This window comes from Musa acuminata, chromosome BXJ1-7 (assembly GCF_036884655.1).
Source record: "Musa acuminata AAA Group cultivar baxijiao chromosome BXJ1-7, Cavendish_Baxijiao_AAA, whole genome shotgun sequence".
NCBI lineage: Eukaryota > Viridiplantae > Streptophyta > Magnoliopsida > Zingiberales > Musaceae > Musa > Musa acuminata.
This window is the reverse complement of record NC_088333.1, coordinates 42,080,286-42,103,700: the sequence shown is the minus strand read 5'-3', so window position 1 is coordinate 42,103,700 and position 23,415 is coordinate 42,080,286. Positions and strand designations below refer to the sequence as shown.

General features: G+C 43.9%; 2 protein-coding genes across 2 annotated transcripts; one reads left to right on the top strand and one right to left on the bottom strand.

The window, feature by feature from the left end:
* Positions 1 to 1,851: 1,851 nt before the first annotated feature.
* LOC135679511 (uncharacterized) lies at positions 1,852 to 3,317 on the top strand. Its single transcript, XM_065193345.1, has 3 exons — positions 1,852 to 2,112; positions 2,324 to 2,549; positions 2,681 to 3,317. The coding sequence occupies exons 1-3, from the start codon at positions 1,906 to 1,908 to the stop codon at positions 3,088 to 3,090; spliced, it is 843 nt and encodes a 280-aa protein (XP_065049417.1). The 5' UTR covers positions 1,852 to 1,905; the 3' UTR covers positions 3,091 to 3,317.
* Positions 3,318 to 9,509: 6,192 nt separating this feature from the next.
* LOC135679780 (protein S40-1-like) lies at positions 9,510 to 9,839 on the bottom strand. The gene has a single exon (XM_065193763.1). The coding sequence runs from the start codon at positions 9,837 to 9,839 to the stop codon at positions 9,510 to 9,512; it is 330 nt and encodes a 109-aa protein (XP_065049835.1).
* Positions 9,840 to 23,415: the final 13,576 nt, after the last annotated feature.

Genomic DNA, 23,415 nt, shown 5'->3' with positions numbered 1-23,415 from the left:
ACCCATGGGCAAATCAATGACTCCTCCTCTCTTTCTCTCGCTCTCGGGGACATGGTGCAGCCATGGTTTTCTCCTCCAGCTACTGCCCATAGTATATGATTGGATGCCGACACCAGACAGACGTGGGAGATCCACCATTTTCCACGAGAAGCACCCTCCCTCGTGGGTTTGGTGGTGGTGGTGGAAGTGGTCTTGGTCACTTGCACCGGCCCCACCATGATAATCCTGAGGATAATAATTACGATATGACTCACATGACATCAGCTGCATCAGGTGACGCATCTCGCCTCTATCAACTTGATGAGCCATCATGTCAACACGGACCGAAACGCCTGCCGAGGGACATTAATACCCTGCTCGGGCTCAATCCCTCACGTCACACGCCAACGGCAACGTCAAACACTATCATAAGTACGATCCTGCTCCCTGTCGGCAAGCATGTCATGCAACGGTAATTCTTACTATAAAAACTCTTATGCTCTGAGGGGAAGAGGAGATCAAAAAAGAAACTCCCTTCACCTTACACTGACTTGATCGTCGGAGGGGTCGAGCCGAGCACCCCGACCCGACATTTATGCAGGTGTAAAGCCGACGGTCCTCACAAGACACGCAGGCGAGAAGACGCGCAGGACCCTCACAAGCGGTCGCCTCAGCAGTCTCGGGACACATCCCCGGGAGATCCCTTATCATTCGGACTTGAACCAAGCCGCGTCGACCCCGAGACCACGACTTAAAGTTGTTTACACTAACAAACCCCTTGCCGACATAGGCACTCTCAAGTGCATTTTCTGCTCCTTTTCTTCTCTTATCTCAGCCCCATCATCGAGGATGACAACATTGACGATGACAACCCCTTGGAGACATCCACCAATAGTTCTGCCTCATGATCCAAATTTGTTCTCTAGCGTTGGTTTGTTTTGTTGCTGGTAGATATGCTGCTTGTGATAACAGTGATGAATCGACTATAGACACATTCTGATCAGGTCACTTCACCTAATCCTTCTTCCTTCTACTAGTCGACGAAGACTTGATGAGGTTTCAGATCATCTACTTGTCCGCATCATCCTCCAAAATATCTGTATATATATATATATATATATATATATATATATATATATATATATACCGGATGATGGTGAAGTAATTATGTTTATATTTAAATTACGAGAAAAAAAAAACTGAATATATATACCTCCATTTTGAAAGTATTCCTAATGTGTGAAATTAATAGCTGTTTCCAGTGAGAAATAATCATACGACGTGTTTACGGATACCGGGTGGTGAGTTGGCCCCGTGACCGCCCGCGGCGCGGAGGCGGAGCACTCAACGAGAAGACGGTCTTCGGGTGCTGCATCGCGGTTTTGCGATCCAAAGCGTCTCGTCCTTATCCCATCCCCGAGTGGAGGGCAAATGGAATACTCCTATGTACGCGGGGTTGCAGTTCGCCTGTCCAATCGAGCCACCAAACAGATACGGTTACAATGCCGATGGTTACTGAAGTGGGACCCAGTCAAAAGAGTGGGTACCCATCACTCTGGCTGGTGGTTTTGTCGCAACGAGGGAGTTACGCCCGCAGGGGCTAACTGAGAGAGAGAGGGATAAGAAGGTCCGAGTTGGTCAATAATTAAGGCAGAGACGCCGGTGCCCGACGTGGATCCGCGCTGTGTTCAACCCCCCTCACCGAAATCCACACGGGCCCGCCGGACCTGTGCACCCAATCGTTGTCCGCCTCGTGGGCGGCCAAGCTGTCCCCACCTTTCCGCTCGCGGCGGCCCGTTCATCCACGTTGTCCCTGTGGGCTCCGCCCCCCCCGACGATTCGCCTCGTATTTAAGGTGGGCCGTCGACGCCATCGGATGGCCGAGCTGTCCAAAGGGGCAAAAGCTCGGCGGGGGTAAGGGTGTGAATGAGCACGGAGGCCATGGATGGTCGGATGAGCCTGTTCGACACGGTGTTCAGTTTTTTGGAGGAAGGAGGAGGAGTCGGTGGGAGCGCGGAAGGGGGCTGTCATGATGGTGGTGATGGCTTAGACAGCGGCGACGACGAGGAGGGGACGAGGCACAGCACCGCGGAGAAGAAGGCCTTCTGGGAGTCGCAGCAACAGCTTCTTCGGGTAAGTAATTGCTGCCATAATTTTGGCTATTCCTTTCGCGCATGTAAATGTTTGACTTGAAAAGATTTGTTTATGTATTCCAAAGATTGGTTTATGAAAGGCATTCCAAAGATTTTGTATCCGCAATATAGATGTCGAAAGAAATAGTCGATGATGATTTTGCAACGAGTTAATCGCGCCTTGTTTTCTGTCCTGATCGGATCGGATACAGGAAGCGCTATCTCGGACGAGCTCCACCGAGGCCAAGTTACTGCAGCGCACAAAGGATGCCGTGACCAAGATGCAAGCCGAGGGTGTCGTCTGCACTTGCTCGAATAGCATGGCAAAGGAGTGCCGCAACTGCGCGCTAGCCTACATCACACGACAGCTTCACCAGCTGGGCTACAACAGCGCCTTGTGCAAGTCCAAATGGACGAGGTCGCCGGACATCCCTTCAGGTAAAGGCTGGACATCCTTCGACCACGTTGCGCCCGTTGTCCTCACTCACGTCTCTTTCCATCAAGTTGCAGAATATCTGCTCGAGTTAATCACCTCCCAAGTCTAATGTTGCTCTGTTCGATGGTTACAGGCGAACACAGCTACGTCGACGTGGTGATGGAAACGAAGAGCGGCAAGAAAGGCCCCGTCAGGCTGGTCATCGAGTTAAACTTCCGGGCGGAGTTTGAGATGGCAAGAGGCAGCCAGGAGTACAACCGCCTGGTGAGCTTCCTGCCGGAGGTTTTCGTGGGAAAGTCGGAGAAACTGCGGGGTGTCCTCAAGATCGTGTGCGCGGCGGCGAAGAAGTGCATGAAGGAGAACAAGATGCACATGGCGCCGTGGCGGAAGCACAAGTACATGCAGTCCAAGTGGTTGGGCACGCCGGAGAGGGCAGGCCCGAGGCTGATGTCCTTCCCGCCCACGGTGTCGGAGCGGCAGCCCAAACGCAAGGCCTCCATGTTGACGTTCGACTTGCACCTCACCGCCGTTAGAGTGGTGTGACCGGCAAATTTAGGGGTGGGTGTTTCTGAGCTTGAGCCGTGCACCTCCGCTTCAGTTTTGTCATGCCCGCTTGAGTACAGCGCATCGATCGTGGAGCTATCAGTCAATAGAGGACCGAATCAGTGATGGGAGGCTACCCACATAAGTATTATATAAATATATACATATATATGTATATATATACATATATATATATATATATTCCCTTGTGATGTGTTATTGTACGATGTGAGCTACCTTGTGGACCATTGAACTCGATCGAGCTTGGAAAATTTTCTATGGACCATCGTTTAACTCGATTGTTTTGTTGTTATCTTGATCATTTATTTTCTATGGACAAATTTACTACAGTGAGCTGTCATCCTTTATAAACATTGTAACTCGAAGAGGCATATGAACGAACACCTTTTGGAACACCACACAAAAGAAGCCACTAGTCCAATGATGTCTAACGAACGGTGCATGAACATAGCAAGGTGATGAGGATACTAATTAAGATAAGATTCAGCCGACTCGGCTAACGTCAAATGATGCATCATGCCTTGATCGACGTGATAGTACTTGGTCAAACGAATCAGAACATCGGTCGAGACGCATTAATGCCTGCGCAGACTCTGTTCTTCAAGCTACGCCAGCACCAATGTCAGACGTTATCAGCCTGTCCCCTACAAGAGGGCACATCGGGAAACAGTAAGCTTCCCTGTAAATACCCTCGCACTCTGAAAGGAGGGGGGGAAACAGACACACAAAAGACTTCTCCATCCGAAATCCCCTTCACATCAACTAACTTGATCGTTGGAGGGGTCGGGCCGAGCACCCCGACCCGACCTTTGTGAAGGAGCGAAGCCGAAGGTCCTCACGATACGTGAAGGCGAGGAGTTCCTGCTCGAAGGAGACAACGACACCGTCCCGACCACCCCGGCGGACTCGAAGGTCGTATCTGGAAGATCCCCATCATTCGGACCCGAACCCAACCGCGTCGGCCCCGAGGCCACGGTTTAAAGTTGTTTACACTAACATTTTTGGCACTAGAAGGAGGGACCAGAATATCGGGTGATCACCCGAGCGGCTCAGATGAGCCCACGGTTGAGAGGCTGCACCTGACTGAAGCCTCAGGGGAACATCCCCCGCACGGAGACCATCGTGACGAACACCCCACCACGACCCCAGAACGATATGGGCGGACATTCAATGACCCGGGCTTGTCGCCGCCCGACGGTGCCCCCGCCAACCCCTTGCCCGTGTCGTCCGAGGCCTTTCAGGACCTCGCTCATCATGTCCGAGCTCTGACGGGTATGGTGCAAACCATTATCCCGCTCGTTTCTCATCCGGCGCACCCGCCTGCGATCGAACCACTGCGATAACGTAAGGCACCCGTTCGAGCCCACATGACACTTCCGGAGCCCCCCAGTTCGCCTCGGGTCCGACCGGCCCCACTCGGGGATCCAGTGATGGCAAACCCGAGCGGCCGCCCGGAACCCACGACACTCTCTTCGAACTCCCTGCGGGCCCAATTGCGCTTCATCAGCCAACAACTCGACGAGGTGCTGAAAGAGGTTCGCAGGTCCAAGGGAGAGCTCAGGGAGGACGCAAACCAAGGGTTTCCCTTCACGCCCAAGATACGAGATCAGACAGTCCCCCGGACTTCCAGCTCCCCTCTTTGGACACTTACGGTGGCTCCACCGACCCAGCGGACCATGTAGCTGCTTTTCGCGCCCAAATAGCGCTATACGGAACCTCTGATGCCCTGATGTGCAGAGCGTTCCCTACCACTCTGAGAGGGCCGGCCCACACGTGGTATGGCGGCTTGAAGACTGGAACGATGGCTTCCTTCGACCAGCTCGTCAAAGACTTCGAGCTCCACTTCATGGCCTATGCACAGCCGAAGCCTTCCGTGGCACTGCTCCTCGGACTCAAACAAAGGGAGGACGAGCCCCTCTAACATTTTGTGGATCGCTTTGCCATGCAAATTCGGGGTTTGCCGGACACTCACCCCTCTCTGTTAGTGCAGGCATTTATGATAAGCTTGCGACCTTCCAGATTCCTCTGGTCCCTCGCGGAGCGACCTCCCACCACGGTGCCAGAGATGCTCCAACGAGCTAACTGGGACATCGCGGTGGAGGCCTGAGCGACCGTGAGGAGAAGGGACAACTTCATAGAAGAAGTCAAGCACCCGCGGTGGCTATCCGATGTAGTCCTCGCAAAAGGAATCTTTTTCAAGCGAAGGCTCAGTATCTACCTGACTGCCTCCCGGTTCGCGGTTAGCTCCGACCTAACCCCCTTCGGTATCTACACGGCTTGGCCGTAGACTCGGCCGTAGGCTACCCGAGTCCACCTCAGGGTAGCCTCCCCGCTTGAGTTGTGTCCCTCGGCCTTTGCCATATCCCTCGTCTGAAGACTGCCGAGTCCACCTCAGGGCGGCCTTCCCGCCTGAGCTGCATCTCTCGGCCGTAGACTGCCGAGTTCCCCTCAGGGCGGCCTCCCCGCTTGAGCCGCATCCCTTGGTCGCATGATGCCCGAGACCACACCTGTGTGGCCTGCCCGCCTACGTCGTGCTCCTCGGTCGCATGATGCCCGAGACCACACCTGCGCGGCTAGCTTGCTTGCGTCATGCTCCTCGGCTCCATGCTCCCCGAGACACACCTGCGCGGCCAGCCCGCCTGCGTCGTGCTCCTCGGCTCCATGCTCCCCGGGACACACCTGCGCAGCCAGCCCGCCTGCGTCGTGCTCCTCGGCCCCATGATTCCCGAGACACACATGCGCGGTCAGCCCGCCTGCGTCATGCTCCTCGGCTCCATGCTCCCCAAGACCGTGCCTGCGCGACTAGCCCGCTTGAAAGCTGAATCCATACCTCGGACTCTCGTTTCAATGACTGACGTATAGCTTCTTTTCGGGGGGGGGAACATGATGAGGATAGTAATTAAGATAAGACTCGGCTGACGTCAAATGACGCCTCACGCCTCGATCGACGTGATAGCACTTGGTCAAACGAACCAGAACGTTGGTCGAGGCGCATTAACGCTTGTGCAGGCTCGGTTCTTCACGTTATGCCAGCACCAATGTCATACGTTATTAGCCTGCCCCCTGCAAGCGGGCACATCGGGAAACACTTCCCTATAAATACCCTCGCACTTTGAAAGGAGGGGGGGGGGGGGGGGGGAGAAACGGACACACAAAAAGACATCTCCATCCGAAATCCCCTTCACATCAACTAACTTGATCGTCAGAGGGTTCGGGCCGAGCACCCCAACCTGACCTTTGTGCAAGAGCAAAGCCAAGGTCACCGCGAGACGCGAAGGCGAAGAGTTCATGCTTGGAGGAGACAACGACATCGTCCCGACCACCCCGGCGGACTCGAAGGTCGTCTCGAGAAGATCCCCATCATTCGGATCCAAACTTAGTCACGTCGACCCCGAGGCCACGGTTTAAAGTTGTTTATACTAACTGTTAGTGGCAGGCAATGTAAATTCTTCCATGCAGATTTCATCGTCTCTTTTTCCATAAATCTCAAATATAATAATATCCATATCTATATATATATATATATACACACATGGCCATAAATTCCCAGGAAATGTGGATATCACGAATGGCCCGGTCGTTGACGAACTCCATTGTTTGACGTGTGCATGTGGATATCATGGACGACGCCACATGGTTGAGCGGAAAAAGAAGAAGCATTTGGAGAATGAGAGCGAATCAGAAACCAAATGATATTACTTGAGAATCCGTCACAACTGTAGCAAATTACTAGCAGTAATCATCACATCACCAGCTACCGACAGATCCAATGCATCACCAAGTAAATCAATTCAAAACCTTGTCCTGCATAATCTCAGAGATCGATAGATAGCAGTGTTAATACCGTCACAATGAAATCTTCGTCCGTCATCTCCTCTCCAGGAATCCAGTCATCTGCAAAATGGAGTTCCTGACCCGACTCAGGTCCCTTCCTTTGAGGGTCCTGCCTTTGCCGACGCGCACCGAGAACTCCATCCTATCCGCCGCCCGCCTAGCGATGATGACATGCGGTGGGATCCTACCCCCGCCGTCGTCGTCCTCCCCATCACCGCTGTCATCGTTGTTGGAGGTGCGACGACGGCGTGCGTACGCAGACTTCGAAGGGATCTTAATGGGGTCGGATGCCTTCCCTCGATCTCCATCCGCCGAGCAACACGTCTCGGTCATGGCTTCCTCCTTCTGCTCATGTTCCGGCCACAAGATGTCGGCCTCCTGCAACTCTTCTTCCATCATCGTCTCCCGAGACACCAAGGCCATGAAGCAGCAGCCATGGGAGATTTATGGAGGTTTAAAGGTGGGGTTGGAGACTTTGGGCGACTTCATGAACACACTTCCATCTCAGAATGGTGTCATCGCTTGCCATAACCCGAGTTTAGATCGTCAAGTCAACCTCCACTGAGCTGCTGCCATGTGTGATCCCAGAAAGAGCTTTGAATACTTTGATGAGAATGTTGTTTGCCATCCCATCAAGGAAGAACATGCAATTTTCTTTTTTGGTGATACACTTTTGATGTTATGTTGACATATGCAGTGATGATGATGATATTTACATGACTTGCAATTATTGCATGGAATCACCTAACTCAAAATATAATAGAGAAATCATCACTACATCTCTCTCTCTCTCTCTCTCTATGTATATATATCTATATATGTATGCATGTATATTATTTTCATAACGTAAAAATCTGTTGGCAGATTTTATAGCGTCCTAATGCTGGATTATATTAGTAGTGAAATTGAATCTATTTTGATGCTGTGCCAAGAAATAATCTAATGGATAGATTGACATGGTCATTAATTTGTAGGTGTGTCGATCATAGACTTCTGCATATGCCGGTCAAACCATCCAATTCCAGGAACGCAAAACGATGTACTGCATATCCTACGAATAGTTTGGAAACGAAAGAATGTGAGGATGAGAATATGATCGGATATGGAAGATAATTAAAGGTTTGGAATGACAGGGGGGGATCGAAAAGGACAGCACTTCGTTGACCGGAATACTTGTCACTCTCGTCTGGTGGTTTTACGTCCACACCGGAATCTGCACTCTGACAAAACGGTGCAAAGACATGAAAGAAAAAAGCTGCAGGAATGGATGTTTGTTGTTTACGCTTCAGTTTGCTGTTCTTCTTCTTCTCCAGCTGTTTCAAGATAACGCGGTGAAGAAGTCGACCCGTACGGCCACATCATATGTATATTATCATCTGCTATTCGTCTAGTTTGGTCTGATTCAGTCGAAGTCAACCCATTTGTTTGTGCGTTTAGATCTTCTTCTTCTTCTTCCACGAGATGCAGACTTTGTTATGTTGCTTGATCGATGCTTCAACTACGCATTCTTTTATGTCACTTGCACAAAGTAAACTTGTCGTTTAGGTCAAGTTTCCTACTTCAGGATGCTCTTCTCGGCCCCTCTTTGATGAATTATAAAGGAGAATCTCCATCACAAACGTACGTGAAGTGACTCTTTAATTATTGGGCATGCATGCCATGACGACTTTGAGAATGCTGTGAACTCCGTCAGTGGTGTCCCCAAGTCAAGTCTCCATCTTCCTGATAAGAACAAGCTAGGAGCCAATTGCAGATTGGGGAAGAGCAGAAGCAACCTTCAAAAGACGTGCCTTATTGTACCAGATTCTTCATCAGTAAGAATTGTATGATGAACATTCCTCTGTGCTCATTTGAACAGCTTGTATCAGATGATACAGTGTAGTAACAATGGCGTCCTGCTTGATTGGCTATGAGCTTTTGCTTTCTTTACTGTCGTTTTTTGCTTCCTTTAATGCGGTGGGAAAAATGATAAGAGTCGTGAGAACGCCGGCAGTGAAACTTGCAGATTGGGATGTCTGAAGTCTGATAACACCTCCCAACCTTATCCTTCTTTAGGAGAAGCTGCAGTGATCTCCAATTTCAGTGACCTTCTTCTCTTTTCATGGAAAATGAAGTTTTGGCATGAAGCGACAGGTAGAACAAATCTTTGGTAAATCATTTGATGCAAAAGTTAAGAGTCTATAACGAGTTTGACAGACCTTCCCATCTTGGAACTCTAGTTTGCAAGCAAAATTTGGTGCCCATTTGAATCTTAAAGCTTCTTCCTCTTCAAAATTTATGGATTGAATTGCAACGTCAGGAACATCCTGAGATTTGAGTTGCAAATTCCACTAAGCAGAAAGGAAAAACAAAAAAAGGATGCAAACTCTAAAAGTATGGAAGAAAATGTAAAACAGAGGAAAATTTTGGTGCATTGATGTCTTCTTCACTCTGTTTCCGGTTACAGTAGATTGCAGCAGCACACACCACTCTTCAGCTGTACATTACAAGAGACTGAATCGAAGCTTCTCCCCGCAGCGTTGGTTCTGGTTTCCTCCCGCAGCGCCGCCACTGCAACTCCATCCTCATCCCTCGAGGAAGCCGGTCATCCGGAGCACGGAGTTCCGGACGTGGCTCAGATCCCGGCCCTTGAGCGTCCTCCCCTGCCCCGTGCACAGCGAGAAGGCCGCCTTCCCTACCGTCCTACCGCGGGACGCCAGGACATGCGGCGGCACCAGCTCCGTCTCCCGCTCCTCGTCGACCACTGGCGCGCCCCTGGCCCTCGGGATAGCCACCGGCGCGGACGTCGTCCGAGTCCGAGCGCGCGACGAGCTGCTGCAAGCTTTATGCGCGTCGCACGGCCGCCGCTCGTCTCCGTCCGGCCACATCACATCCGACTCACACAACTCCTCCATATATCACTTACCCTCAGCTTAATGTTCCATCGTTGCGGCCGGGGTTCTATATAGAAGGGAAGACCATGTGTTCCTCTTAGTTTGGATGGCCGCAGCAAATGCTCGATACCTTCTTCTCCAACTTAATACGACAAACGACGTCCAAGGAACCGTCGGGTTTACTGCTCGAACGCAGTCGAAGGAAGAGGCGACGCGTACGTTAACGCAAACACTGGCTCGGCGACACGAGGCAAGAAAATGGAGGGAAGGCAGCGACAGGACAAAGAAGATTGATGTTACTGTGAAGGAAGGACAGAGTCCAGTAGAAGAAGGGTTGCAATGCGAGCGTTGTTGAGGATGAGCTGAGAACCAGATGGAGTTGAGCTGGCACGAGGCCGATCGACAAATATTTATGATTGGAATACCTGTGTGTTATGGATGAACAAATGGGTGATATAAACTATAGGACGTGAAGTCATGGCCACGTTCATGGACGGTGGAGGACAGACAGGATATGTATCTGTCACGCGAAAGCACACGAGGCGGAGGCGCTGCCACGAACAAAATTTTCCGGCGAAGTTTCAGTCTCTCGATCGGATCGAAGCATCGGCAATTGTTCTGAGGTGTCGAGTGCGAAGTTGAGTACGATAAAAGATAGAAATAGACATGAAACTAATATCCTGATTTTTTTTTATATTTTAATAATTCATAATTTGAGGATAAATTATATATTTAAATAATTAATTTAATTAAGTAATTTGAGTGTATAATCAGAATCTGTTGCTCGGCCATTGTTTCAGCCTCCTCTGTTCTGTTCCACAGAAGCCGTTGGGAGCCGTTCCACAATAACCGTCGAAGTAGTCGGAAGCGTTCCCCTTTTCCTACTATTGCCTTTCCTCCTCGGATGCCTCCTTCGACGCGCTCCCGAAGTCGCAGCAGGGGGCTGCTCTCAGACCCTCCTCGAAGCAGGAGACGATCGCTGCTCCCGATCGTTGCTCTTGGACTCTCCCCGCGACCCACTCCCGGAGCCGAAGCAGGAGCAGGAGCCCTCCCCGATCGCTACGATCTCCCCTTCATGACCTGCGCAATAGATCTGGTTAGTCCTACGACGATGCTGATCTGATCTGTCGCCTCTGTGATCGTTCCCCTCTCCATTGGTAATCTGATCAATCATCCACCTTGTTGATCTGAACAATCCTCCGGCAATCTGCATTAGATCGTTTCCCTCTCCGGCAATCTGATCTGATCAGTCCTTCATCCTTTCCCTGCAAAGACTCCTCCATTCATATGTACTTTGCACCGGGAGACCAGGGAGGAAACTCTAGCCTCGACCCGCCTGCCCACCACCAACCACCATCGCTAAAACACCACCACCGTGACTAGGCAATTACCGGCGATGTCACCATCTCCCTCGGTAGCGGCCCAAACACTGCCACCGAGATCCCTATTATTCAACGGTGACTCCTTGCTGATTTGCTGCCTCGTCGGCGCATCGACGATTCTTCCTCCTCCCTAGATCAACAACATCAGCCGTCACGGCAACACAAGCACTGCTTCCCTGTGTGACCCACCGCAAGAGTGCCAAGACCATTGGTGACATCGCACAACGTGTCATCTTTGACGTGCCAAACCTTGCATCATTCGTTACTGCCCATTTCTTTGGCGTGCCAATCTCCTGATGATTATTTACTTAAGGAAGCTACGATGTTTCGATGATTATTCACTTAATAATATTTGTTCTTTACCGACTCATTTCTATTAATGCAGCAACTTTAATCTCTAAAAATGACATTTATACATCTTGACGAGCTTAGTTTATTAATCTTTTCTTTGAATATAATCTTTTCTTTGAATATTATATCAATACCTCTAATATTCAAATATTAGAAGAATCAACCCTAATGGTAAATCTTAATCATAAATTATGATTACATTAAGATCATCTTATTCTATAAATCATTCAAACCTTATTTACTAACTATATAACACTATTAATCTCTTCACATATTACTACGATAAAAGTATAGTTCAAGTTATAAATCACCTTCACAAATTACTCTTGCACTCGTATACTAGGTTTTTTATCTATCTTGATGAAAATAATTTACAAGAAAAATACTATTATTGGTTATATATAAATTTTAAATATTATTATAAATAATTTAGCTTTAAGAAGTTATTGTTTATATTCTCAAGTTGACTATAAGAAATTGACGGTACTAATTCAAGCATGTGATTTACTGATGTTATTTGAAAAATTATATGATAAGTTGGTTGATCATGAAACATATAAGAAATGTAAAGAAAGGATGATAAGACAAACTATCATAATTAAATTTAGTCAAAAATAAGAAAAAAGAGTAATCAGAGCAAGATTTTTAATAAAAAATCGAACAAGATGCTTCGTGGACACATGAGTAACGCACAAAACTATCATCCTCTATTACATTATTAACCCTTACGAAGGCAACTATAGTCCAAAACATAAATTCATCTACTAACTATGTGATAAAATTAAATACACAATAAAAGTTTGTTAATCTCAACCTAAGCCTACTGTCACACCGCCTACTGTCACACCCAACTAGTCTCACACAAATATCATGACTGCTCCAACTACTCATTCAAGCAACTAGATTATTGACTCTAGCGCTTTTTATTATATCATCTTTGATTTGAAAATTTTATCTATCCATAATAATTATTGTAGGCAATGAAGATATCATCGTTGGTGATGGTAATGAAATCCCTATTACTCACATTGGTTCTACAACACTTAACTTACACAAACTTTCACACATGATGATATTTGATGTGTACTTGTCATTAGAAGAAATCTCATTTATTTCTCAATTTTATTAATAAAATAATACCTCTATCAAATTCTTTCTTGACTCGTTTCATGTAAAGGATCCGAGCCATCTTCGATTTGAGAATAAAATAAAGATAATATATACGAATGATCGTCAGCTTTATAAATCATCAAACTAATCGCTCTTGTTTTAATTCATATTTCATTAAATGTGTGGTATCATTATCTTGGTCATCCATCATCCTTAATTTAATAATAGTTAATTTCTCATTACTCTCTTTTAACCTCCAAATCAAGTAGAATATAAATCTTATTATGATGCTTGCCTTAGTAATAAAAGTCACAGACTATTTGTTAGAACATCTTCTATATCAAGTTTCAAATTGTTTGAAATTATTTACATTGATATAGGGCTCTACACGAACCATTTCCTTTAATAATTTCATATTATATATTATTTTTATAGATTACTTTATAAAATATACATCATAATATCCTCTTAAACATAAATGAAAGTTACTAAGATCTTTACCCATTTAAGAATGATGGTTAAAAAATTTTTCTACTTCACCATTAAAATGATTTACTATAATGGAGAAAGTAAATATCAAGCTCTAACAACTTATTCTCATTTTGTAGTATACAATATCTCAAGTTATCATCACACATATCTTAACTAGTAGGTTGAACTGAATAAAAGCATTGACATATAGTTGAAATTCGTTTTATTCTTTTACATCAAACCTTAATACTTCTAATCTTTTGGTCAATAGCATTTCAAACTATAATCCATCTCATGAACTGAATGCTCACTATAATCCTATAACACCAATTACTATTTCAAAAACTATTTCATAAAATTTTAAATCTTTAGAAACTTAACGTATTTAGTTATTTATGTTATCCCTAGCTATGCCTCTACACATCATATAAGTTCACACTAAGATCCAAACCTTGCATCTTTATTAGGTATTCATTTGAACATAATTTTTTTCTATAAGCCTCAAACTCAAAAGATCTTTGTATTACATCATATTATTTTTGTTGAGTCTACGTTTCCCTATCGAAATCTTGCTCCTTCAACAATGTGAACAACTATAACAATAAGAAATCATTGGGTTCATTTGAGTATACTTTAAACTCATTCAAATATATCTCTCACCTAAGTGCATCAACTAGATTAGATACGTGTCACTAACTCTCTATCAATTCTCATACCTCCAACACAACTTAATAATATTATCGAATCTGAACATCACATGACCATATACTCCAGAAACGATATATTTAAATCATGTCAAATCTTTAATTTGTATGCTACGACAAGCTCTTTAATTAAGCCTACTGAAACTATAACTATCACCCAAGCTCAAAAATCTCAACACTGGCACAAAACAATGCATGAAGAATACGATGTCCACAATGCCACAAGGACCCTTGTACCATTTTACTATATGCAAAATATCACCAGTTGTAAGTAGATCTTTCAAATTAAGCGAAACTTAGATAGATCTATTATTAGATACAAAACACATCTAGTAGCCAAAGGATTTTACCAATGACTATATGTTGATTTTATAGAAACATTCAATTCAATTATTAAACCAATGATAATCCGACTCATCCTAAGTTTGACTATCACTCAATACTAGCATATATGTCAGTCAGATGTTAATAATACTTTTTTATAGGGGACCTTAACTGAATATGTCTTTATGCAGTAATCTCTTAGCTTCATCCACTTTTAATATGTAATCCATGTTTGTGAACTACAAAAAAATTATTTATGGACTTCACTAAGCTATAAGAGCTTGGTATATCGAACTTTACTCATTTTTTACATCAGTCAACTTTGTGAATTCCAAATCTGACACGTCTCTATTTCCATGATAATAAAAGGAAAGTACTATATATTTACTGGTTTATGTTGATATTATCATAAGAGACAATAATCTCATAGAGATTAGGCAATTCTTTAAGCAATTGGTTGATCGATTCTCGATCTAAAAACCTTAAGCTATTTTCTGGGAGTAGAAACAATGTTCACATTTTTTTAATTTTTTCAATATAAAAAAGTACATTTAAGATCTATTATTAAAGATGAATATAAATAATGTGAAAGAAGTCACCACCTCACTCTCTACCTTTGAATCACTTAAATTATATGATGGCAGCCCTATTATAGATCACATATGGTATCAATAAGTACTTGGTTCCTTATAGTATTTTTCTCTTATTCGTCCAAATATATTTTTCTCTTATTCGTCCAAATATCTTATTTTTCTCTTATTCGTCCAAATATTTTTCTCTTATTCGTCCAAATATCTTATTTATAGTCAATAAATTATTATTATTTATGCATATACATTAGTTTGTACTAAACTATATCTTGTAATATCTCAAAGGAACTCCCAATCATGGATTTGTCTAAACACTCATCATTTCATCTTTATACATTCTCTTGATTGGATAAGCAATACTAATGATAGAACATCTATGTTAGCATACATTATCTTTCTTGAATCAAATTTAAATTAGAGCTTTAAGAAACAAAAGATAATCATAAGATATATCATTAAAGTTGAATATCGAGCTATTGCCACTATTGCTATAGAACTCAATTAGGTAACCAATCTATTATACGAACTTGGCGTCACTTTTCGGTCTACTCTTATAATATACTACGATAATATCAATGCCACCAAGCTACACAACAGTCCGATATTCCTCATGCATGAAAACATATTATCATCGACTTTTACTTGATTAGAGATCAAGTTGTAAGACATCAACTATATGTTTATCATATTTATACTTCTAACCAACTAATATACTCTCTCACAAAACCCTAATATACTCTCTCACAAAACCCTTTGTTCATAAGACATTTTAGTTATATCATTTAAAATTGACATTCTTGAGAGAAGCTCAAGGGCATGATAGAAAATCGAAACATATATCAAATGACATCCTAGCGTTCCTTACATTCACAATCAATTGATTGATTAAATAATTTGAGTACATTGAGAAAAATTATTTTATCAAAAAATATATAAATATGCATCACTCATTCTCACAATATAAATTTGAATGATTGATCTGATTAAATAATAAAATCATTCCTCTTTATAATAACTTCTTCTATTTACATGACAATGATAAGGATAGGAGTGCGACCAAAATATTAGCTTAAAGATTCTCTTTTACTGTCACAATCAACCAATAAAATTATCGAGGTGGTAGGGAAATAAGGTGAACTATAAAAATAATTTTGCAATGCTACGAACGAAAAGAATCAAATTATATATATATTGAACTTGGCTCACCAGTAGCTTATGTTTTGAGAATGCAGTAGTGCTAAATCAGATGTATGTTATCCTTGTTAGATTTGAAACATAATAAATGAATTAAAAAAATAAATTCAACTAAAAATTAAATTACGAGTTTGAGTAAATGAAGATGAGTCATACTAAAAATATATATATATACTAATGAGTGAACCATCTCATAGCCGCTATGACTAATTTGACTTAAGCTCATCATTGTTAAATTTCTAACATCCACGACTATAATCTTTCGAATTATTTGAATCTTTGTATAGGGGGAATATTATGTTTTTATTTCTCAAAATCCTTGAGGACATCTGTTTTGCATGTCATTTCATCAATCTTAATTTGTTATAAGATTTTATAAGATCTTTAAGATATCTTTAGATCCAAATAAGACTTTTGTTTGAATATTTAAATATTTACATCACTTCCCAGTGAGACGAGCAATTTGCATTTGAATACTACTAACCATTTCAAAAGTGGTTCTTTTACCAATTTGATAAGAGAAAATGAATGAAAGAAAGTCATGTGGCAGTGATGGTGGGAGTCCAAAGGAGACAAATACTAACCTCATATATGATCATCATTAAGCTCATCTAACACTGCATAAACTAATTACCTAGGCATGCTTATGTCTTTGCATGAAAAAAATGTTCTTGTATGATACAGAGATTAACATAAACTAAGAGAATAATCTCATATTATTAAGATTTGAAAAAGTCAACTGATAACTATTGGGTTTGACTCATAACTTATTTTGATCGATTCAACTTAGACTCATCATTGTATAAAATAAAGAGTGAGTAGCAACGGTAGTAGCAAACAACGGTAGTACCGTTGTATCCTTACAAATTAGGAGCCAAACAACGGTAGTAGCAACCATGAGGAAAGAAAAACTTGAAATCTTAGTTTGACCTATCCTTACAAATTAGGAGATCATATTAGAAAATATTCATCAATCATATAGAGAGTGAAAAAGAACTAAGAATAGTTTCATAATCTTAAAGGAGTCAAGTGGCATATATTAAGTTCGACCCATAACTTAACCAAATTTTGTAGACTTCAATCTGACACTTAGCCTCTGCACGCAGTGCAGAAGATCATACACCTAACATCAGGAAATCATGAAAATGCTTTTGAACACAAGAATCATCAATATCCAATTTGATGGATTTCATGTCAAAATGCTTCTTAGATGATCAAATCTTGATCACCAAGAAGAGCCGTAAAACAGGCGTGCATTAGGGCAGCGTTCAACGCTGCATATTCAATACCAGCTTTAAAGAAAATTAAGACGCACAAATAATACTCTCGGGAAAAGCATTTTGATTTACCTGCGGTCACGTGATCGAAACTTGAGTTGAAGAACAAGCCATCAATAGAAACTTCCAGTGGAAGTTCGAGTACCTGTAATTGGAACCGTACCATCAAACCTGTAATCTCTTCCTGCAATCTTGTGAGAAATCAATTGGAACTGTATCAGAACTAATACCGGATGTAAATGGTATGGATGAGTGAGTAGGTCTGGCATCACCACGATCCTCACTTCCATCAGGTTTCAGCATATGATTTGCACCTGCACTCAATTTAGCAGGTATGCCGGCGTTAGATCCTGTGACAGTGCCTAGTTCATCATTTTTCACCATTCATTACTGGAAAACCGGAGCCATATTGCTTACCATTCTCAAAAGCAGGGAATTCCGAAGGTTCCGAGCAATATGGTAGGCATCCGAGCAGCTGTTCTCTCCTTGGGCTTGTTGGACCGTTCGCCTCCAGTTGCACTGCACTTCGAGGTTTCTTGACGGCTCCCATGATTCTGTCGTCTTCGATTGGAGCCCTTTTGTAAGCGTTGCTGTTACAATTCACATCTTCCGGATGATGAAACATAAAAAAAAACAAAAAAATAAAAAGAAACATAGATTCGGTCCGATTCTCGTACTTGGTCTTATTTTGATAGGTCATGCCGACTGTCGAAGCTAATCGGCTTGCTTGATGTTGCGGAATGAATGAAGAACGAAGGGAATTCAGGGAGTGAGAAGTACCCTTACTGTATGCAGGATGAGTGATATCGGAGGTGGAAAACGTGGAAGGCTGTATCATCGGTTGTTCTCCGTCTAGCAGCCACTGCTGGAGGCAAGATGAGTGCGGAATTGATGATGATGGTCCGATGAAATCCATGCATTTTGGGCTCGACAATCCTGGATGAGAAGCTGATGATGACATGTTGCTGGAGAGCATCAGGTTATGCCTGTAACGGGTAGAGTTCAGCAGAAAACCAAGACACCTGGTTCCTGAATTCACTGCGGATTCGGGTGAATGGTTCAGCAATCTGTGAGATGTTGAATAGCTGGTACCGTGATATGTGAGGGTTGACAAATGGCCATTTCTTGAAGTCAGCAGTGACTGATGACCAAGGGAAGTATGATCGTATCGCTCGTCGACTGCAGGGAAATGATATGGATCTGATGGAAGGTCTTGCAATCGTCTTATACAGTCTCTTGAGATCCCAGACATCGGATGTGTGACACATTCCCTTTGGAGCCTTCTCTCTAAAAGAGCTTTGTCAACCACTATTCTGGATGGGCTGCGTCGAGTGATAATTTCCTTGTCAGTCCATGTCGTTCCATGGTCGGTACATTTGCTGTCTTCACTGCTTCTACCAACCGTGACATTCTTACCCATCAGGCGCATTGTTGATGGAACGGTAGGCTCGAGCCTGTACTCCACCAAGCTCTCTTCTGCGTGGAAGCTTTCGCTAGGAGTCCAGTTAAGATCATGGTGATTAAGTTCTTCACACATACCACAAGAGAGGCTCACGGGGTTTTGTCCATGATGGAGAGATTGATCTTTATCTCTCGATGATTCATGGTTCTGAACATCCATCCTCTCGGAGCAATGCAACCGGAGATAACCCAGCCCAGATTTCGTTGGCTTTCTAGCAGGATAAAAGTGATGGGAATTCCATCTTCTCTGATCGTTCCGATCTGCCATCGTGCAGCAAAACTTGCCTCTCATGTTTCCGCGGTCCATATGACTCTTAGATCCGGTGAGACAAGGAACCTGAAAGCTGTGCTCCGGACAGAGATTTTGCTGCTTAAAGATGTCACTGGCACCAAACTTCGCATCTGAATGTAACTTGATGAGTTCTTGTGAACTAAGAGGCGAACCAATCGAATCCTCGGATACGCACATACCGTTGCACTTGCCAATGGGATCCAACATTGATCTTGTCGTCTCTGGACATTCATTGAGCATTTGATCCGAGGGAGAGATATCGCAGACAGGTTGAATAGCTGGAATCTGGATGTATCTCTTCTTCTTGAAGGCCACCGGACGATCTACTTCCCTCTGATCGACACTCACTGGTAAGCAGGACAAAGAAGGCTGAGACTGAGACATAGGAATCAGTGAACTTTCTGGTTCCAATTTTGGAGCAGATGTCATGGAAGCATGCATAACTTCTCTAGTATCTAACATGTCTGAATGAAATCCGACACCAGAATTTGATCTCTCTTCCGGACAAGAATTCCTGATGGATGGACTGCAATTACTGTAGTGACGAGACGAAGAATCTGAGTAACCAATGTTCAGACCATTAGAGATTTGCATTGCATGATTGAAGTCGATAGTTTCTCTCAAGGAGGTCTTGGGTCTTCGCGTAATGTTCAGGCTGATGGGATTGCTTGGATGATCAGCGGTAGCATGAACACCACTCTCCATCAACTGCGCCTTCCCTTCAACAGTTGGAGCTCCACCAGTTTTAGTCACCTTAGACTGCTCGGTTGGTGGAAGTTTATCACCTCTGCTAAGATCAGATATCGATGATGCAGCCAAAGCATCTGAGAACCTTATACAAAGGTTAAGCAACTGAGGCAGCTTCGTATGAGAAAAAGTCTCGTTATGCCCATCGTTGCCACAGAAGGTGACGTGCTTTTCCAATGCACAGCAAGGCTTGAAAGAGTGACCAGCCTGTGTATCTCCGTTCAGAAATCTCGACTTCATGGAAGAAGTTTCTCTCGGACTTCTGAGAATGCCTTTGACTCGAAGAATCTCTGCCGCCTCTTGGTTTCTGGCTACCAGATTAGAACCATGGAATTGTTCGTTTTCTTTGTTCTGCAAACTCGTTGCCGCTGCCTTCTTCTTCTTCTTCTTTTGCCCGCCGAGAGAATGTCTGGAAGCTTTCTTTGATTCCTTTTCGGATGCCGAGTCTTCAAGTAACTGAGATATCAACCAAAAATGATAATTTGAACTCATGGTTTTGCAATATTAAGTGATGCGGAGAAAAGGAATAAAACCATTAAAATGATGATAAATAAAAAACATTCACAATATATAAGTGATAAATAAGAAAAAAATAATTATGGTAAAGAAAAACAGCTATGATGAAAGAGAAAAAAAAAAACAGAAACAAAGGGGAAGATGATGACAAATAATGATAGAGGAGAAAGAATGATAGAGAGTTGTTACTGTTTTTTCCTTTTCTAAAAAGATTATATAATGATGTTTCCGACAATACGAATCAAATATGAGACAATTAATAAATCTGACTGGCCAAGTCAGGTCCAAGATTAATAATTATGCTAAGTGTACAAAGTCTATCAGATTTCTTTTATTTGAACCTATGATTTTGTTATTATATTATATATATATATATATATATTTATTTATTTATTTATTTATGAAAGTCCAACATAATGATGTCAACACAAAATTGAAATATAGGTAAACAATTAATGTGAGTCTAGGTTTTTCTGATTGGATGAGAAGAGATTGAAAAAAATAAAACTTTAAGAATAGTCTGGATGATATATATTTGAGTCTAGCTCATAATTTATCAACTTAAGTTTAAGATTGAATTGATATTTAATTCAATATATATTAATTATGATTAGTCTGAATTAAAAATTTTAATCATTTTTAGTCAATACCTAATAGAGAATATTTTGGTAACCAATCTCATTCCGCTAGTTGATCATCAATAGTTTACATCAATAGTTTACTAACACGAAAAACAAAGATCTAATCACCCCTCAAAGGGAAGTGATATAGAGGCAACTATGACACATCGACCCCATAGACAATAGTCCACAGGAGACTAATTGGATCGGTCTGATCGACCTTTGTGGACAATGGTCTATGGACAATCGCTCAGGACTACCCCCCCCCCCTCCCTCGATTGACTCTTGTGGACAAAATGCTAGGAGGAAGGCATAATAATCATTATAGGCCTATAACTCTTGTGGACACAATACTAGGGGGAAAGTATTATGATCATAAGTAATTCGAATGGATAGATATAAAAGTTGACCCTTAACGCTAGTCTAAAAGTCAAATCTTTCTGAAACTAACTCTTTTGTATCATAAATCGTCCCAAAGCTAACTTAAGTGTAGTAGAGGTCGAATTCAAAAACATTCCTTAGGCTCGCCTTGGATGCTCCAACTCCATCCAAAAAACCATCTCGGTGTCACCTCACTAGTCTAAGACCCAATCAACCATTTCGTACGACTGTCACAGGTTTTTCGAATGCCCTTAATTTTTCATGTCCTGACCGAACCTAGTCCGCTCACGTCGACATGCGATCCCACGATAGTACGCCCCCCACCCAACAAAATAAAAGGGGGCGATTTCGTTTGGTTAATGCCTTTGAGTGTTGTTTATGTGGACTTAATGCCCTCGCGTGATGCAGTACGAGGAACAGTTGCAAATCCTCCTACATTTATCTTTTTTTGTAGGAAGGGGACGAGAAAACGCAGACGCATTTTGTACCAAAAGAGTAGAATTGTGTGTACCTTTTTCCGAGAGCCGATCACAAGCATGAGCACCTGCCGTTGCGTCTTCGGCTTCTTACTTCCGGATCTGATCCAACACTTCTTGCCTATATATCTTTTCTTCTTCTTCTTCTTCTTCCAGCACTTGTTGCTAACGTGATCCCTCAGCACATCGTCGGCTCCTTGTCCTCGTCCCCTCTTCTGTTCTCCGTCTTCCGCAGCCACTCCGTGGCCAACATCTCCACCACATCCGATCGTTTCCTCCTCGATGCGCTCGATCTGCGGCGCAACGGCGAAGAGCTCCGCCACCGATCGTTTCTTGGGAGCCCTTAGCTTCGCCTTTGCCCTGGATCTGTCTCGCTCGAGGGCCGGCAATCCGCCGGCCGCGGCCGAGCGGACGGCCCACAACTCGTCGGACCACCATCGGTACTTCCGGAACGGGATCGGCGGCAGCGATCGCTCCCCTCCTCCGCTGGTGCCCAACGGCCAGCACTTTTCCATGTCGACACTCCTCATCTTAGCCGCATACTCCCTTCGATCACAAGAACAGAACATCGTACGACGAGATCAGATGCAAAGATGGAGGAGGAGAAGCGAAAAAGGTTCAGGCATCCATTACCGGATCGAGAAGCCCTCCAACGCGACAGCCATGGATTCGTTTGCGAGGAGCAAAATGAGAGAGAGGAAGAATCTTATAGTTGTCGCGGAAGAGAAGAGAAGACAAGAGGAGAGAGAGACAGACATATAACAGCAAGCGGTTCGCTTTTGCCTCCTCGCTACCGCTTTCTATTTTTCCCGCTCATTCCGGGCTTCTTCTCCAGAAAGCGTGTATGTTTATTGAGTCGATTTTACTTGGGAGAATTAGAAACGAGACCGGCATGAATTGGTGTAGCGACAACCCAGGTAATCTGTTTGTTTTCCCCATGCAACGTACCCCGCAAAGGATTGCATCCACGTACATGGGACCTGCTAGTTGGGATGGGGGGCCCGCGTCATGACATGACAGCGTACGGTCCCTCCGGTGTCTTGACCGAGCGATCAAACACAGAAAGTGGTCCTCTCGTTGGTCGTCGGCAGTAATTCCGGGTGGGGCATACGCTGCTTCACGTCGCGAGGACCGTACCACCGCCTGTGATGATCGATGGATGGGAGGCAGTTGGAACAGAGCGGATCCAACGGTGACGATGAGGTTTAGGATACATGGCACCCCGGCGGGTCTCGGGCACGTGATTGGGCAGCAGACGTGGTACGGTGAGACGAGGTGGGGGTGGACTTACGGAGGCTCGGAAGTCGGGAACTCGGAATCTTGCGAATTTGAATCCAACTGGTCGGACGTCAGGTACGTAGCGAATTGGTGTACGAACGATGCCAGGTTTCAATGACCAGAATGTAGGAGATTTCACTACACATGGCATAGCAAAATAGACTGGTGTGATTTCGGGTCACTGCATTTGCCGTGCTCGAATGGCGACACGCACGAAGGAGTGCAGTGAGCAGCGGGCTTTGAAGGCCATGAAATGTAAGTCGAGCACAATGGTTCGCAGAGCTAAACCGGCGGAAGATGGCGTCCAAGGAAAAAAACGAGGGCCGTTCATAATGTTATTTCAATTCAGACACTTACGGAGAATTGAGCTGAACAATGGTTAGAAGCCACTCTTGTAATGTCCGAATATTTGGTGGGCTATAG

Coding starts and splice junctions, on each gene's coding strand:
- LOC135679511 (XM_065193345.1), top strand. CDS start 1,906: ATGAGCACGGAGGCCATGGATGGTCGGATGAGCCTGTTCGACACGGTG. Junction 2,113..2,323: donor CGCAGCAACAGCTTCTTCGG/GTAAGTAATTGC, acceptor GATCGGATACAG/GAAGCGCTATCTCGGACGAG. Junction 2,550..2,680: donor GTCGCCGGACATCCCTTCAG/GTAAAGGCTGGA, acceptor CGATGGTTACAG/GCGAACACAGCTACGTCGAC.
- LOC135679780 (XM_065193763.1), bottom strand. CDS start 9,839: ATGGAGGAGTTGTGTGAGTCGGATGTGATGTGGCCGGACGGAGACGAG.